The 13,725-nt window shown below is 51.2% G+C and overlaps 6 protein-coding genes across 6 annotated transcripts; 3 read left to right on the top strand and 3 right to left on the bottom strand.

Moving 5' to 3' along the window:
* Nucleotides 1–1,414: 1,414 nt before the first annotated feature.
* Nucleotides 1,415–2,032, bottom strand: POX_b02568 (uncharacterized protein; the record flags this gene model as incomplete). Its single annotated transcript, XM_050111481.1, has 2 exons — nt 1,415–1,814; nt 1,938–2,032. The coding sequence occupies 2 exons, from the start codon at nt 2,030–2,032 to the stop codon at nt 1,415–1,417; spliced, it is 495 nt and encodes a 164-aa protein (XP_049971827.1).
* Nucleotides 2,033–4,182: 2,150 nt separating this feature from the next.
* POX_b02567 (uncharacterized protein) lies at nt 4,183–5,822 on the top strand (the record flags this gene model as incomplete). The annotated part of the gene is made up of 3 exons (XM_050111480.1): nt 4,183–4,645; nt 4,756–5,028; nt 5,149–5,822. The coding sequence occupies 3 exons, from the start codon at nt 4,183–4,185 to the stop codon at nt 5,820–5,822; spliced, it is 1,410 nt and encodes a 469-aa protein (XP_049971826.1).
* A 914-nt stretch (nt 5,823–6,736) lies between these two features.
* Nucleotides 6,737–7,413, bottom strand: POX_b02566 (Ribosome biogenesis protein RLP24; the record flags this gene model as incomplete). The annotated part of the gene is made up of 2 exons (XM_050111479.1): nt 6,737–7,310; nt 7,409–7,413. 2 exons carry the CDS (start codon nt 7,411–7,413, stop codon nt 6,737–6,739), a joined length of 579 nt encoding a protein of 192 aa, XP_049971825.1.
* A 241-nt stretch (nt 7,414–7,654) lies between these two features.
* On the top strand, nt 7,655–8,211 carry POX_b02565 (Mitochondrial import inner membrane translocase subunit tim14; the record flags this gene model as incomplete). Its single annotated transcript, XM_050111478.1, has 4 exons — nt 7,655–7,705; nt 7,772–7,845; nt 7,905–7,958; nt 8,073–8,211. The coding sequence occupies 4 exons, from the start codon at nt 7,655–7,657 to the stop codon at nt 8,209–8,211; spliced, it is 318 nt and encodes a 105-aa protein (XP_049971824.1).
* A 955-nt stretch (nt 8,212–9,166) lies between these two features.
* Nucleotides 9,167–9,553, bottom strand: POX_b02564 (uncharacterized protein; the record flags this gene model as incomplete). The annotated part of the gene is made up of 1 exon (XM_050111477.1): nt 9,167–9,553. One exon carries the CDS (start codon nt 9,551–9,553, stop codon nt 9,167–9,169), a length of 387 nt encoding a protein of 128 aa, XP_049971823.1.
* An 843-nt stretch (nt 9,554–10,396) lies between these two features.
* POX_b02563 (uncharacterized protein) lies at nt 10,397–13,486 on the top strand (the record flags this gene model as incomplete). The annotated part of the gene is made up of 7 exons (XM_050111476.1): nt 10,397–10,627; nt 10,689–10,816; nt 10,905–11,269; nt 11,340–11,836; nt 11,900–12,075; nt 12,144–12,707; nt 12,766–13,486. 7 exons carry the CDS (start codon nt 10,397–10,399, stop codon nt 13,484–13,486), a joined length of 2,682 nt encoding a protein of 893 aa, XP_049971822.1.
* Nucleotides 13,487–13,725: the final 239 nt, after the last annotated feature.

Raw genomic sequence — 13,725 nt, 5'->3', positions numbered from 1 at the left:
GTCTTTTCGACATTTCCCAACATTTTTCCGTATGAAGAACGAATGGCCTAGACGTCTAACTATAAAAACTCTATTTCTTTCCTTTTTCTCTTTTTCTTTTTTTTTTCGAAACTTTTTAATTGCATGGCCTATCTAGATATCGGACTGACAAGAAGGGTTATTGTCAAAATCATGAATACAAAATGGTAGGACATCGTAATATATCGACTAGAGTCCACTTGAGTTGCCACTGATCCCCTCACCCTCCAGTAAGATTGAGCGCAGGGGGTATAGAAGTGAGACGTACCGTCGGAAGCGTGTCGCTCTGAAGGAACCTGGACACGCTCTGAAGGAACCTGGACACCCTCTGGACTCACGTGTACATACTGTACCATCAAGTCTTGATGTATCATGTCTTGATTCATTTAATTACAATCCCTGTAGTCGATGTGCCACCGGCTCAAAGTAAGGCAGCTCTTGATTATCTGTCGAGTGATATATGATAATATGATATAGAGCTCACGCTAACGACGAGAAGGTCAATAACAAAAGAAAAGGAAAAGAAAAAGAAATTGGGTACTTGTGAGTCAAAGAGATTACTTCCGTCAGAAATGAGAACTTATAATCACCCGAGCTAGGACCCTCGTCGGGAGGTATCAATATAGCTTTGATATCTAGTCTGGCGTGGTAGGTAGTAGACTAGCGTATAGACTCCTGCGAAAGCTCCCCCTTGGATTGGGAGTCCAGCCCGCTTTTCAGGAAATGTTTTTTTTTCTTGCAAAAAGATTGGATTTATGTTCCTGTCATCACACTAGTTCTGTTAAGATGAGCGTAGGCAGAGCTGTCTACCTTGTTCTGCATGGAGATCACCGTGAGGTTCGTTCTACCTCATCATCGGGGATGACTGTACATGTAGTAAGGATCGAAAACTTTGGTGTAACATGGATGTTTCTGTACATGCTATCTCATGGAAGAGCATCGATCTTGGACGGGTGCTTTGATCCCCTGATCCAGTGGAGACTTGTTCAAGGTCGGAGGTGGAGCTTGTAAAAAAAAATCATCTGGAGATTGCCAGGGGAGTGGGAAAGCTGGTATTTCCTCGTCTATCCTTCGGGCTGGGTAGGCGTGCGTCAACAAAATTTGGCTGATGGGGGGTTCAGATCTGGGAGAAGAAGGGTGGTTGATCGGACGAGTTTTATGTTATTTTGAAGCTGGGTGGTTTGGAGGTTATGCCCGATCTGGTGGAGGTATATTGATTGAGCGATGCATCTCTGTAAAATTCATCAAAGACACAACATATTAAACATTAACTCTTTGCAAACCATGCCCAAAGATTGACATCAACCACCAGACTTTCCCCGTACCCGACCATCCAGACAGACAGGGCGCAGCCCTAGATAGCTTTTTTTTTCTTCCACGCCCATCCTGCATCCTGCTAGGATGACCTCGCTCCTGACCGTCTCACCTCGACCGAGACATTTCCAAGAACGCCTTCCTCTGGCGGCAACGAAGTCGTCACTGAAAATCGATCCCCCAGCGTACTCGCGGAATGAAATTGATTACCTACCCGCTCCCATGGCCCGTTCCAGTAAAGCGTCGTGATGCGGGTGTGATTGTCTCTCTGGCTCTCTCCCTCCTTCTCCTGCTTCTTGTCGTCGTTGAAATGGCGATCGTACCGGTCAAGATACAAGTCCATCATACCTTCCACCCCCACGCCCAGGGCTCCTGCTCCGCAAAAGGAGATGACATGGCTTTGGCCGGGGCTGATAGATATCTTGGCGATTTCGTCCGTGGATAGTAAGCGTAGAGTGGGGCTTTTGGTATATGGCTGGCCGCTGGATGGGTGGAATGAGAAGTATGGGATTAGAAAAACAGAAGAAGCTTTTCCTGGGGAGGGGAGGAGGGGATCTTTCAAAGCTTGTTGAAGGTATCGGTTGGAGTCGAATTCGGACACGAACCTGAAAGTGACTATATTGCGGATGGTGATATCGCCGTGATCGAGTCCATTCAAGATGGATAGGCAGATGTGCTGGGTTGCGGTTTCGTGAACCATGATGACGATGATGGTCCTTGAATGAGGAATTGGTATTGAGTATACCTCGTGGGTCAGAATTGGTGGAATATAGTACTCCTCGATTCGCGGGGAACCTTGATCCCGCCGTTGAGGTTCTTGATGAATACCAGAGTTCTGTTTAGTTTTTATTTTTTGTTTTTTTTTTTTGCGTGAAATATAATTGTGATCAATGCTGGGGAAAAGTGGTACACCCAGACTCTGACACCGGTACAAGATGTAAACCCCCATGATGATGTCCCAGGATCATAGACTCGTTTTAAAGCAAAGACCGGGATGGAGGATGGGACTGGATCCCGACTCTTCTGTTCGGCCGGTGCAGTCCAGGTGGTTCGGTACGATCACGCCGCCAATCGTCCGATCCAACCGATCTCTAGCGCAGCTATGCGTGATCCAAAGATTTGTTATTTTTTATTTTCCGATTTTCTCTCTATCTTCCAACTGATTGTAAACGGTTCTATCGGAGAGTCTCTGGAACCCGAGACTATAAGAAAGATCGGATCTGGAACGAGACCCTAACGTATCGGGGACTTGGAATGTACTGCGTAGCGCTGGCGAGGGACCCAGTCGTTACCATGAAATAGGTTGGCCCCCCCCCCCCCCCCCCACTCTCCAGGAACGCCACCTGCACTCCGGTCTATTTGGTCAGAAATAGGCAAGACATCTCTTTTTTAATATTATTATGCTTTTGAGCTTCGTTTTCGCATTCTGGGCGGTGAGATACAGTTCGGCCACCGCGATGACGCTTTCCGTCATGACGGGTGGCTGAACTGTACGCCTTGATGAAGACACGGTCATTGACAGACCTTATCGAGAGAAGAGAAAAGAGAGAGAGAGACAGAGAAAGGGCACGGGCCTAGGTAGATGCGTAAACGCCATAGATCGAAATGAAGAGAAACCGTCTGAGGGGAGATCGCCATGGATTGGGATATGCCCTTTTCCCCTCGTATACACTACATGGTATAGAACTCTACAGTATACAAGCAGTAGGTGCCTGCCTCCAGGTAGGAGGTACACGGTGGTCGAAGATGAGTCTAGTGAGTCACGATGGGAGAATAGGAGGAGTATATTTGATCTGCCGGTCCGACACATGTGCCTCCCCAAGGTTGGAACCGCACTCGTTTAAGATCGAAAGGACGATGGCGAATATATTTTCCCTTCTCATCTGTTATTGATTTTATGATCTCTCTGATCTCGGATCTTTGACCTCTACCGTCTTGGAAAAAATCTTGTTCCTTCACGCATCTGGCATCTGGAATGGTCGTATGATGTACAACCACCCAAGTCAAGTATCGCAATGGGATGGATTTGCATCTCGATTGGCAGGGAAACTCCATCGCGCGCAGATAAGCTTTGACAGGGGCCCAGATTCCGTTTGGCCATTCCCAAACCGGCAGTCCAACTGTCTCAAAGAGGAAAGAGACTGGGCGGGAGATGGGGTCCTGGTGCCTGACAGGCCAATCAGCGGAGGGATGAATGTCATTTGCTTTGACTGGGGCAGTGGGAAAACTACAGGGTCACCACTACATAGTTTGATGGCGGCTTTTGGACCTCAGCCACAACATGACGACAGCATCGGGTTTGCTTCAAAAGAAAAATAGAAAAAATAAAGAGAGACAGAGAAATCAAGAAACAAAAGGAAATCTCTAGTGGCGCCTCTCAGGCGTTCTCTCTATTCAAGGGGACCAGTGGCACATTGATACAGATACACCAATCCGGTGGATTGGCCGGGAGATCCTCGCCATCGACGACGGAGGAAACCTGAATGATGAGATTACGGGGGACTCGATTACACGGAGAATCTGCCTCGTATAAGAGTGCCCTCCTCGGACAATGTAATGACAAAGCAGATAGCCCAGTTCCAGTCCCGAGTAGTCAATTCTTTTTGTGCAATACAACAACTCAACTTTCCACGTGGTCTGCTGGTTCCCCACTTGCCCGTCTCCTCCTTGTTTCTCTTTTGATCTTGCTTTCATCTTGGTGCGAGTCTTTTCTGGTCATTTTCGCTCTTCAAAGGTGAATCCCCTCTTGTCGTCCGCACGACAGCATCTCATTCAGAATGTGGTTTGGCTCGAGAGACAAAGTCACCCGTGGCTTGCTGACAGGTGAGTTGGTTCCCTTGAAAGGGTTCAATGTCGATATTTGTCGATCTGGAGTTGATGGGAACGGTCACGCTTGGCTTTATTGCTTGGCTGCCTTGGCACATCGACGAGGCCAATGTTCAGGGCGTGATTCTTAAGCCGAGAATGTCATCTCGGAGTGATCTGGACCTCCCCCACCCTCCTTTGGTGTCCAGATTGTTAGAGAAAGACGGAGAGGGAGCGAAGATTGACCTGCTTCTGCAAATTTTAGGGCTCTCGTTACTGGCCACGCAGACTGTTCGGGTCGTCTCTGCTACCAAGTCCGCCAGCGTCTACAACTACCCTCTCGGTTCGAAAGCAAATTACACCTTTGCCTTGAACATTCCTGATGGATCCAATGATCTGCACTTTCATCTCTCGGGCCCAGCGAGCTATAGCTGGATTGCGGTCGGAACAGGAGATGAGATGGCAGATTCCATGATGATTTTGGTTTACTCGAGTGCAGATGGCAAGAGTATGTGGTTGTCGACTGCAACCTCCTCCACCGCCCCTCCTACCTTCCCTCCTTGTTTTACCTATTTCTACATGACAGACTCTTTCTCTGACTTTGGGGTTTCTTTCCAGATGTAACCGTGAGTCCTCGGCTGGCTTCCGGGGAACAGGAGCCGGAGTATTCGTCTTCGATCGACGTGACTCTGCTCGAGGGGACTGGCCTGGCCAACAACATAATGACCGTCAACGCCCGATGCAACAATTGTACCACGTGGAAGACGGGATCTCTAGATCTACAGTCCTCTTCTCAGCCATGGAACTTTGCCCTGGGTCCCACGGGCAGCAGTGTCCGTTTACTACGCAGTGATTCAAAGACCGCCAGCATCGAACGACATTCGAAATACGGTATGTTTCCTGGCCATCCTTTGAGTTCCTCCCTTTGAATGACCGTGATCTTGAGAATCGAACCTTCCCCCCCCCCCCCCCCCCCAAAATCAAAGAATAAATTGACACTCATTCTGCTAGGTGTCTTCAAGATGGACATGGTCCACGCCACTGGCGGATCCGACGGCCTTCCGTCTACCTCCTCCTACGCCCAATCTCAGGGCACCGAGTCCGAAGAATTCACATCCGACAGCAACTGGCCCAGCATCATCCATGCCCTCGCCGCATGCATCGCAATCATCTTCCTCTTCCCCTTCGGAGCCATCCTCCTCCGAGTCTTCCCCCAAAGTGTACGATGGCACTGGGTCAACCAGACCCTTTCCACCGGCATTGCCATCCTCGGCCTCATCCTCGGATTCTATCTTAGCACCCAATTCACAAAGTCGCAGTCCTGGAACTCAACCCATCAAATCATCGGCATCATCATCCTGATCGCCATCTTGCTCCAGTGGGGGATGGGTTTCTGGCACCATCTGCAGTATAAAAAGACCAAGGCCCCGACTAGATTCGGTGCTGTGCATCGCTATTTCGGATTCATTGTTATTCTCCTGGCGATTGTCAATGGTGGAATTGGGTTGGATTGGTCGTATGCGTCTACAGGGGCGATAGTCGGGTACTCTGTTGGGGTCGCGGTCGTCAGTCTGGTTTTCGTGGGACTTTTGGTGTGGGCAAGATTGAAGCCTCGAGATGGTCGGAAGGGGTTCCGACGGCAGGAGGAGGAGGAGTTGTCTGAGCGAACGCCGCAGCGGTGGTGATTGGTTTTTGAGAAGAACTTGATTGACAGGTTCAACCTCAAGGAGTGTTGTTCGTATTGGTGGGAATGATATAGAGATGTTGGCATATTTGGTTCTTTTCTTTTTCTTTTGGTCTTTTTACTGTGAAATGCGAGGGCGTTGGGGTGAACTACTTGTGAAGAGAGTGTATGATAGGAACTGTTGGAGGTAGGACGCACTTGGGGTCGACACACGCTCATACGAATGGTCCTCAGTTTTCATGACTTGAAGTGCCCAGCTGGGGGGATTTTACATGCTTTCAACTCCGGGGAATCTTATCTGATCTACAAGCATAGCGCTGAGCGCTGTAGACCTGCCCGGTTACAATATTCCACCCTCATTCATATACGGAAGAAGATAAATCTCTCTTTTGCAATCCTCAGCGGGCAGGATTCGGTCATGTCCGGGGATATTTGGGGCTTTGGGGGCCACCTTTTGACCTCCAAAAATCCAGACTCCGGAAATGCACAAGCCCAGACACTCTGCTGTTAAAGAGACGGTGAAATCAGTCCGAAAAATGGGCCACCTTGATATAAAGAAGACAATTTGATTTTTCTTCGTAACCTTTCACTGGTCTCTTGTGGGGGCTCCCCATGCTGGTGGGCACGAGGCGATATCAACAGCTTTTCCAACGAGACACAAATTCAAAAACAAGAAAAGTGGTGATGGTGAGGGAGAAAAATATATGAAATAGACAGAAATGAAAACACCGTGTGAACCACAATGGATGATCAATGCAAAGCCCAACTCCAGGAATCGTGTCGTAGCGGTCCAATCACAAAAAAAATGGGTAACTGAAAAAAAAGGAAATGTAATCATCTCGACGGGGATGGGGCCGAAAGGATAGACAGGGAATTTTCTTTTTTTGTTTCGGGCTCTCGTCCGCCCAAAGCTCTCTAATCCATGTCCATCGTCTCCTCCTCCTCGACACCACCATCCACCAAGACCTTGGTCTTCTTCTTCTGCGCAAAGAGGTCGGCTCCGTGTACCCGGTTGGCAACCTTGCTCTGCTCGGCCACCATGGGACGGCCTTCCTCCCGCTCGCGCAGTTCTTTGCGGATGAGGTGCTCGCCCTCGGCGACGACCTTGCGGTCGGCCTCGCGCTGGCGGTCGCGAGCCAACTTGCCGGCCAGACGACGCTTGGTGAAGACCCGCTCGCGGCGCTGACGGATCTCTTCGACACGCTGCATGGCATGGATGGTGGCGGCGACCAAGTTGCGGTCGTACTTGACGGGGACGTTGCGCTTCTTGGCGAACTGGGAGAGCACGAGCGACGAGTCGACGATCATCTCCTTGCCACGGGCGGCACGGTGACTCTTGGTCCACTTCAGCTTACGGGGCTGACGCTTCATCTTGAAGTTCTTGTGACATTTGGACCGGCAGAACCGAAATTGCCGGGCATCGTTGCGGACAAATGTGATGCCTTTCCCAGGGAAGGCCGGGCGGGAACAGAAGTGACAAGTCTCCACACTAGAACACGACAAGAGAAGATTACAGAATTAGAAATGAATGCTGATGGTTTGGAGGAGATGGATAGAGAATTTCTGGAGCAAAAACAAAACACTTACCGCATGGTTGCTGAGGAGGAGGTGTGAGATGAATCTGGAACGCTTGATTGTTATCTCGCAGAACTTTTTTTTTTCTTTGGGGGAGAGACTTCGGGCGTGGAGGGAGGTCGGCGCTAAACCCGTTTGGGTCTCGTGCGCTGACTTTTTATCCCGTGAACCGCCTCCAGATCTTCCCAGTCCGAACGCTCTCCGAAGTACGACTGCTGTCCCCCAACCGATCATCCCCCTCCCGTATTGCACAAGAAGATGGCATCTGTTTTGACTGTTGGTCTGGGAGTGGGTGTGGCTGCCTTCCTGGTGAGTTACTCCCGAGTAAACCAACGTACCTCTCTGGGGTTGTTTCGCTGACTGTTGATTCTTCAGGGCCGCGCCGGTCTTGTCGCCTACCGTCGGTCTCAGGGCGGCGTCAACGCCGCTGGCAAGGCCTTCTACAAGGGGTGAGTGGTATCTCTTGTTGACCATGTCAAAGAGCTTGATGATACTAACACCTTGACAGCGGATTTGAACCGCGCATGACTCGCCGCGAAGCCTCCCTCATCCTTGAGCTCCCGTATGTGTCATTCTCCGACCCATCTCCGCAGTTCGAAGTCTTTTTCTTTTTTTGAAAAAAAAAAAGAAAAAAATCTTTGGCGCACCTCAACTAACTCGTTTTTCTGTCGCCCAGTGAGCGCAAGTTGAACAAGGACAAAGTGCGCAAGAAGCACCGTCAGCTCATGCTCCTCAACCACCCCGATCGTGGCGGCAGCCCGTACCTGGCCACCAAAATCAACGAGGCCAAGGAGTTCCTGGACAAGCACACCTAAAAGCTGCCACCCGACATGGTGATGTGAATGATCAAGGAATCGTTTATTCGGTCGACCCTCTTCCATCTCGCGCCCCCATCAGCAGTGTGACGGGGAACCGATCCTCACGACAAGCTATCAGAGTCCCCCAGGCACCATTGCCCTGAGGCCAGACCGAGTATAATTTCGGTGCATAGCGTGGCGTTGTCTTGTTTTTATTTCTTTTCTTGTTTTGAATGGCATTGAACAGATTGTGTTACGACTCTGGTGACTATCGTGCCCGAGGTTCTCCGATCTGGATGTATTTTTTGCGCTCTGCGTCTGTGACTTTCTCCCCCCCCCCTTTTTTTTTGTTCTTTACGTTGCTCTCACCCGATCGCCACTCCTCGAATGTCATCATTCCTCGTTCTCTCGTCCTCTCATCCTCGGGGAAACAGACCATGATTTCTCTTGAGCTCCGGTCTGGATTGGGGCCCTTGCACTACCCTTGCCAATACCTGACCTGGACTAGTGACTGATTCCTGTATTCCCTGCATGTACCGCTCTGTGTATACTATTCTTGATCAATCTCTCTCATATCCTGTGCACTCGGATCTACCACGCTTGCTATGATCTTTCCTGGTCGTGGCGTAGACCGTAGGATTCAATGACGTCCGTCCAGTCAAAATGAGGAGATTCACATGTCTGCGGTAGTTATCCGACTCCCTCTTTCCCCTTTGAGCTCGATCGAGGGCTCGTCTCAAAATGGCGGAGGGAGAAGAGGGATGAGGTCATTTCGACTTGACGGACCGTCTGGGGCAGGACCTCGGGACCTCGACACTGGTCGGCTTTTGGATGGATCCGGGATCATGATGACTAAGGATCCGCCTGGGTCACGGGACGGACGAAAACTACTCCGTCAAGGACGGACGAAAGTCAGTCGACCGAGATGCAGCATTAGGATACTCTTCCTCCTCGAATGATTGTGATGGTGAGCCTAGGCGTTCTCCAGAAACGGTCGATCTCGGCGGGAAATGCCGATGACAAGAGCCTGAAAATCAGTTCTCCTTTTGTTGATTCGGGTCTCCCCGAGTCGTTCCTCGAGGGCTCGAGGGCCTGTCACTGTGGCTGCACTGCCGGATGGCCAGCGTGCCGGGATCTTCCCCAGGTGTCCTTTTTTGGTTTTTGGGAGCGGATCTCTCGGCGTCGGACTTAAGCCCATCCCGTGGGCGTTCTTCTCGCATGGGCGGATCCGTCTGGCAAACTGGAACCCTTTGAGCACCGGGTCTAGAGTGCGATGATCGTAGAAGGGATGTGCTACACTGTCGAACAGTGCTTGCCACGGTCGCTCAGGTGAGTATTCTCCAATCAGGTCCAACAACATATGTACCGGGTACCTACATTATAGTGTAGCCTTCCTTCTATCAGCAAGTACAAGTACCTATCCAACGCTCGAAGGCAGTGAGGCACGACAGTGCTACGTAGTGGTCGGCGATGCCGGGCCTCACCTGACACTTCACGATTCAGAAATACATAGTGGAAGACGGTGAGACGAACGGGAGGTCCGTATTTCGTATTGGCTCAGGGGACTCGGAGCTGTTCATATCTGATCCGGGAGTGACAACCTTCAACTGTTGGTCGAGCCAAGTCATTGGATTCTTGACTTCTTGACTCTCCTTGGGAACAATTGCAGTCCATTACTTCACTCGATTCAACTCCGTACAGGGCCTCTCGTGACTCTCTCGTCTCCCGAACCCATAGTCCCGTTCAGGTTCATCACAGCGGTGACTCAGCGGATCCTCCATCGCGGATCCATCTCCATCTCGACTTTGCTTCGTGGACATTCTACACGGCTTCCTCCCCACTGCTCACCTCGACTGCCACATGCTGTGCTCCACCCACCCGACCGCTGCATGAGGTCAACGGTGGTCGCATTTCAAGTCGGCCGTTGCACCTTTCCCGCTCCCTCTCTCTCTTTCTCTGGGATTTGACCCCTCTGTGAAACACGTCATTTGCTTGTTCTCATCTCTCTTCTTATTTTGCTAGGACCCTGATCCCCCAAATTTCTTTGCAATCTCGGCCCTCCCCCTCCAATCCGGATCGGATCAAACGCACATCCCCCGCAGGTCCGGATTACGTTGAGTGCCGCCTACGCTCGGTGCTGCTCCACTCCCGCGGCGTGCCAGCGCGCCACCGAAGGAAAAAAAAAATTAAGAAAGTCACCGCCATGGACAGCCGAGAAGACGGAGAGCTGGGATTTGATGTGAATCAGATGATGATGAATCACCAGCAACAACAGCAACAACAACAGCAGCAGCAGCAGCAGCAGCAGCTATACGGCGGCTACTCACAAGATGTTCCTCATATCAGTGGCCTCGCGGGGTCGTTGTACGCCGATGATTCGAATCTGATGGCGGGAGATGACGCCAATGATGCGAAGCGACGGAGAATTGCACGAGTATGCCACGCTGTGTGTGGATGAGGCGAGCCCGGTAGCTGACCCGAGTCCCCCATTCTAGGCATGCGACATGTGTCGGAAGAAAAAAATCAAGTGCGATGGCAAGATGCCCAAATGCTCCCACTGTATCAATTACAAGACCGAGTGTATCTTCACGCAAGTGGAGAAGAAACGAAACCCACCCAAAGGGTATGTTGGATGACCCCGATGATACACAGTGTGAACTCGCGGTATCACTCAAAAGCGCTTGTCTGCTCACCCGTGGACCCTGACGCAGTGCGAAATACATCGAGGGTCTCGAAAACCGCCTGGGTCGCATGGAATCGCTTCTTCGGCTCTCCGGTCTCCTCTCCGAAGACGATAATGGAAAGACGGACTTGGGAACCCTCGAAAAACGACTGGCTGATCGGACAAATGCCCTCAACGCCGCCAAAAATGCGCCGAGAATGAGCGTCCCAAGTGCAACCCCGCAGCCACAGCCCACGTCTCGCTGTTCGACCCCTCGTGCGGATTCACATTCCAGTTCCCGCACCGCGACAACCTCTCCCAACTCACAAAAAGGATCCGAGACCGAGGTGGAAGCACTGTCGGACATGATGTGTTCGCTGGTCACAAACAACTGCGGCGAGACCCGATACATAGGTAAGGGAAGCTTGAGGGGTGGCAGATCAAGGTGGTGAGCAAATGACAGTAATTGACCTGATCGACGCAGGCTCCTCGTCTGGGTTTTCCATCTTTTCACCCAAGGGTATCCAATGGGTTAATGAGAAAACGGGCGATACCTCATTTCAAGAGATGATCGCCTCGGCATATGTGAACGACAACAAGTGGATGTATTGGAAGCCGGAGATTTTCAGCGACATCTTTGCCCGACGGGTGTTCAAGCCATTGCCTCCAAAAGAAGAAGCGCTTTCGTTGTTCAAGGACTTTTTTGAGAATTTCAATTGCATGTTCCCGCTCTTTCATGAGGCAACCTTTATGCACTTGGTGGATCGCCAGTACTCGCGCGACCCGTACGAAGGCTCGGGTTGGTGGGCGAGTATCAATGTCGTTTTGGCCATCTCCCACCGTCTCCGTGTGATGAGCAATCTTGTGCCTCACGAGGAGGATAAAAAGGCGTGGCTCTACTTGAAAAATGCCATGGGAGTCTTGACGGAATTGACCATGCGAAACACGGATCTTCTCAGCGTGCAAGCTCTCTTGGGAATGGTGAGTCGTGCTTGTGTGAGCCGCATTGTAATTGCCCTCTGACACACACACACCTGCCTGCAGAGTCTGTTTCTACAAGGTACCCCTAACGCACAGCCGGCGTTTTTCCTGGTTGCCGCCGCGATTCGACTCTCTCACAGCATCGGCTTGCACAAGCGCGGATCGAGTTTCGGACTGAACCCGGTCGAGGTAGAACAGCGCAAGCGAGTCTTTTGGATTGCATATTGTCTCGATAAAGAGTATGTCATCCCCCCTCCCCCTCTTCGGCAAGCATCTGGGAAGCGCCCTGGCTGACTCTGCCATAAAGCATCTGTCTCCGATCGGGAAGACCGCCGGTGCAGGACGATGACGATATGAATGTCGAACTTCCCAGCGAGGATCCTCCCGATAACGTGGGCCACGTCCCGTTGGCCGATGGGAAAGGCAAGTTTAACCTCTTTAGGGCTCTATGTGAATTCTCCGCAATCGAGAGCCGGGTATACAAAAGGCTGTATTCGGCCAAAGCCTCAAAGCAATCGGACGGGGAGTTGCTCAACACCATTGGTGAGCTAGACAAGGAGCTGGAAGACTGGAAGGAGAGTATCCCGATCGAGTACCGACCCGAACACGAGATTCAAGCGACCCATGGGCCCCTTTTGATCCACGTCGTCGTCCTCCACTTTGCCTATTACAATTGCTTGACAACGATCCACCGTATGTCTGTACAGCACGGCTACTGGACAAGTCGACTGTCAAATTACGCCATCCAAGGTTTGAACGCTCGACCCTTGAATCCGAGAGTCTTCATGTCCGCCGCCTTGTGCGTCACTGCTGCCCGGGCGTCGATCAACCTGATCAAATACATCCCTCGGGGGGACTTTGCCTGTGTTTGGTGAGTGACTCTTTTCCGATTTCCGTAGGCTTTCAAATGATCTGACGCTTTCCGACAGGTTGATCCTCTACTACCCGGTATCGGCCTCTGTGACACTATTCGCCAACATACTCCAAAATCCAAACGATGCGCGTGCTCGGTCGGACGTGAAGATGATGAATGTTGTGGTCAATTTCCTGTCCACGCTTGTCTCGGAGGAGTCAAATGGTAGCATCAAGCGCATGCTGGGGCTGTGTGCGGAGTTTGAAAGAATCGCCAAGGTTGTCTTGGATAAGGCCGAGAAGGACTCCCACGCGCGTAAGAAGCGCAAAGCCACATCACCATATGCCAATGGCTCCGCGGAGACAAACGGGCAAGACACACGACAACCAAAATCCGCAGAACGAGATTCAGCGCCCCCCTATCCCCCCTTTTCATCCTCCTCCTTCGCGCGTCAGGCCCCTGCCGAGACATCTCCGTTCGCAGACAAATCTTTTGCGAACGAGGCCTCCGTGTCGGGGACTTTGGGTGTTCCCGATGATTACAACAACGGCGTTCCGAACATGCCCAGTATGTCACAAGATTTCCAAGACATGCTGAATCCGGGTCAGATGAATGGAATGGGATTCCCTGATCAATCGTTCAGGCCTATGAGCCCCAACACCGGACCTTTCCAGCAGCAGTTTGTTCCTCAAGACCTCTGGCAAATGCCCATGACGATCGAGTGGGATTGGGCAGACATGTCGATGAATTTCCCGGGGTTTGAAGGGAGCGGAGCCGATGCTATGCCTCCACCGTGAATGACTCAATGACGGAGTTTTGGTCGTTTTGTTTCTCACGCCCGCCAGCAGGGGTTTTTTCTTTCCCGTTCCAGCCTGTTCATGGTCTATATTGACACGCACTTGTTGCAGGCCCGACCAGTCTCCCTTGGCGACTCGGCCATTTCACCTATTCTCTTCTTGTCTTTTCTTTCATTTTCTGATTGAGCGTTATGTTTGGGGACCTCAGGTCGGCCCTTATTATTTCCCCCCTCTTCGCC

Source organism: Penicillium oxalicum, chromosome II (assembly GCF_001723175.1).
Source record: "Penicillium oxalicum strain HP7-1 chromosome II, whole genome shotgun sequence".
NCBI classification, from domain to species: Eukaryota; Fungi; Ascomycota; class Eurotiomycetes; order Eurotiales; family Aspergillaceae; genus Penicillium; species Penicillium oxalicum.
The sequence above is the reverse complement of the archived record's forward strand: the minus strand, read 5'-3'. Positions and strand labels throughout refer to the sequence as shown.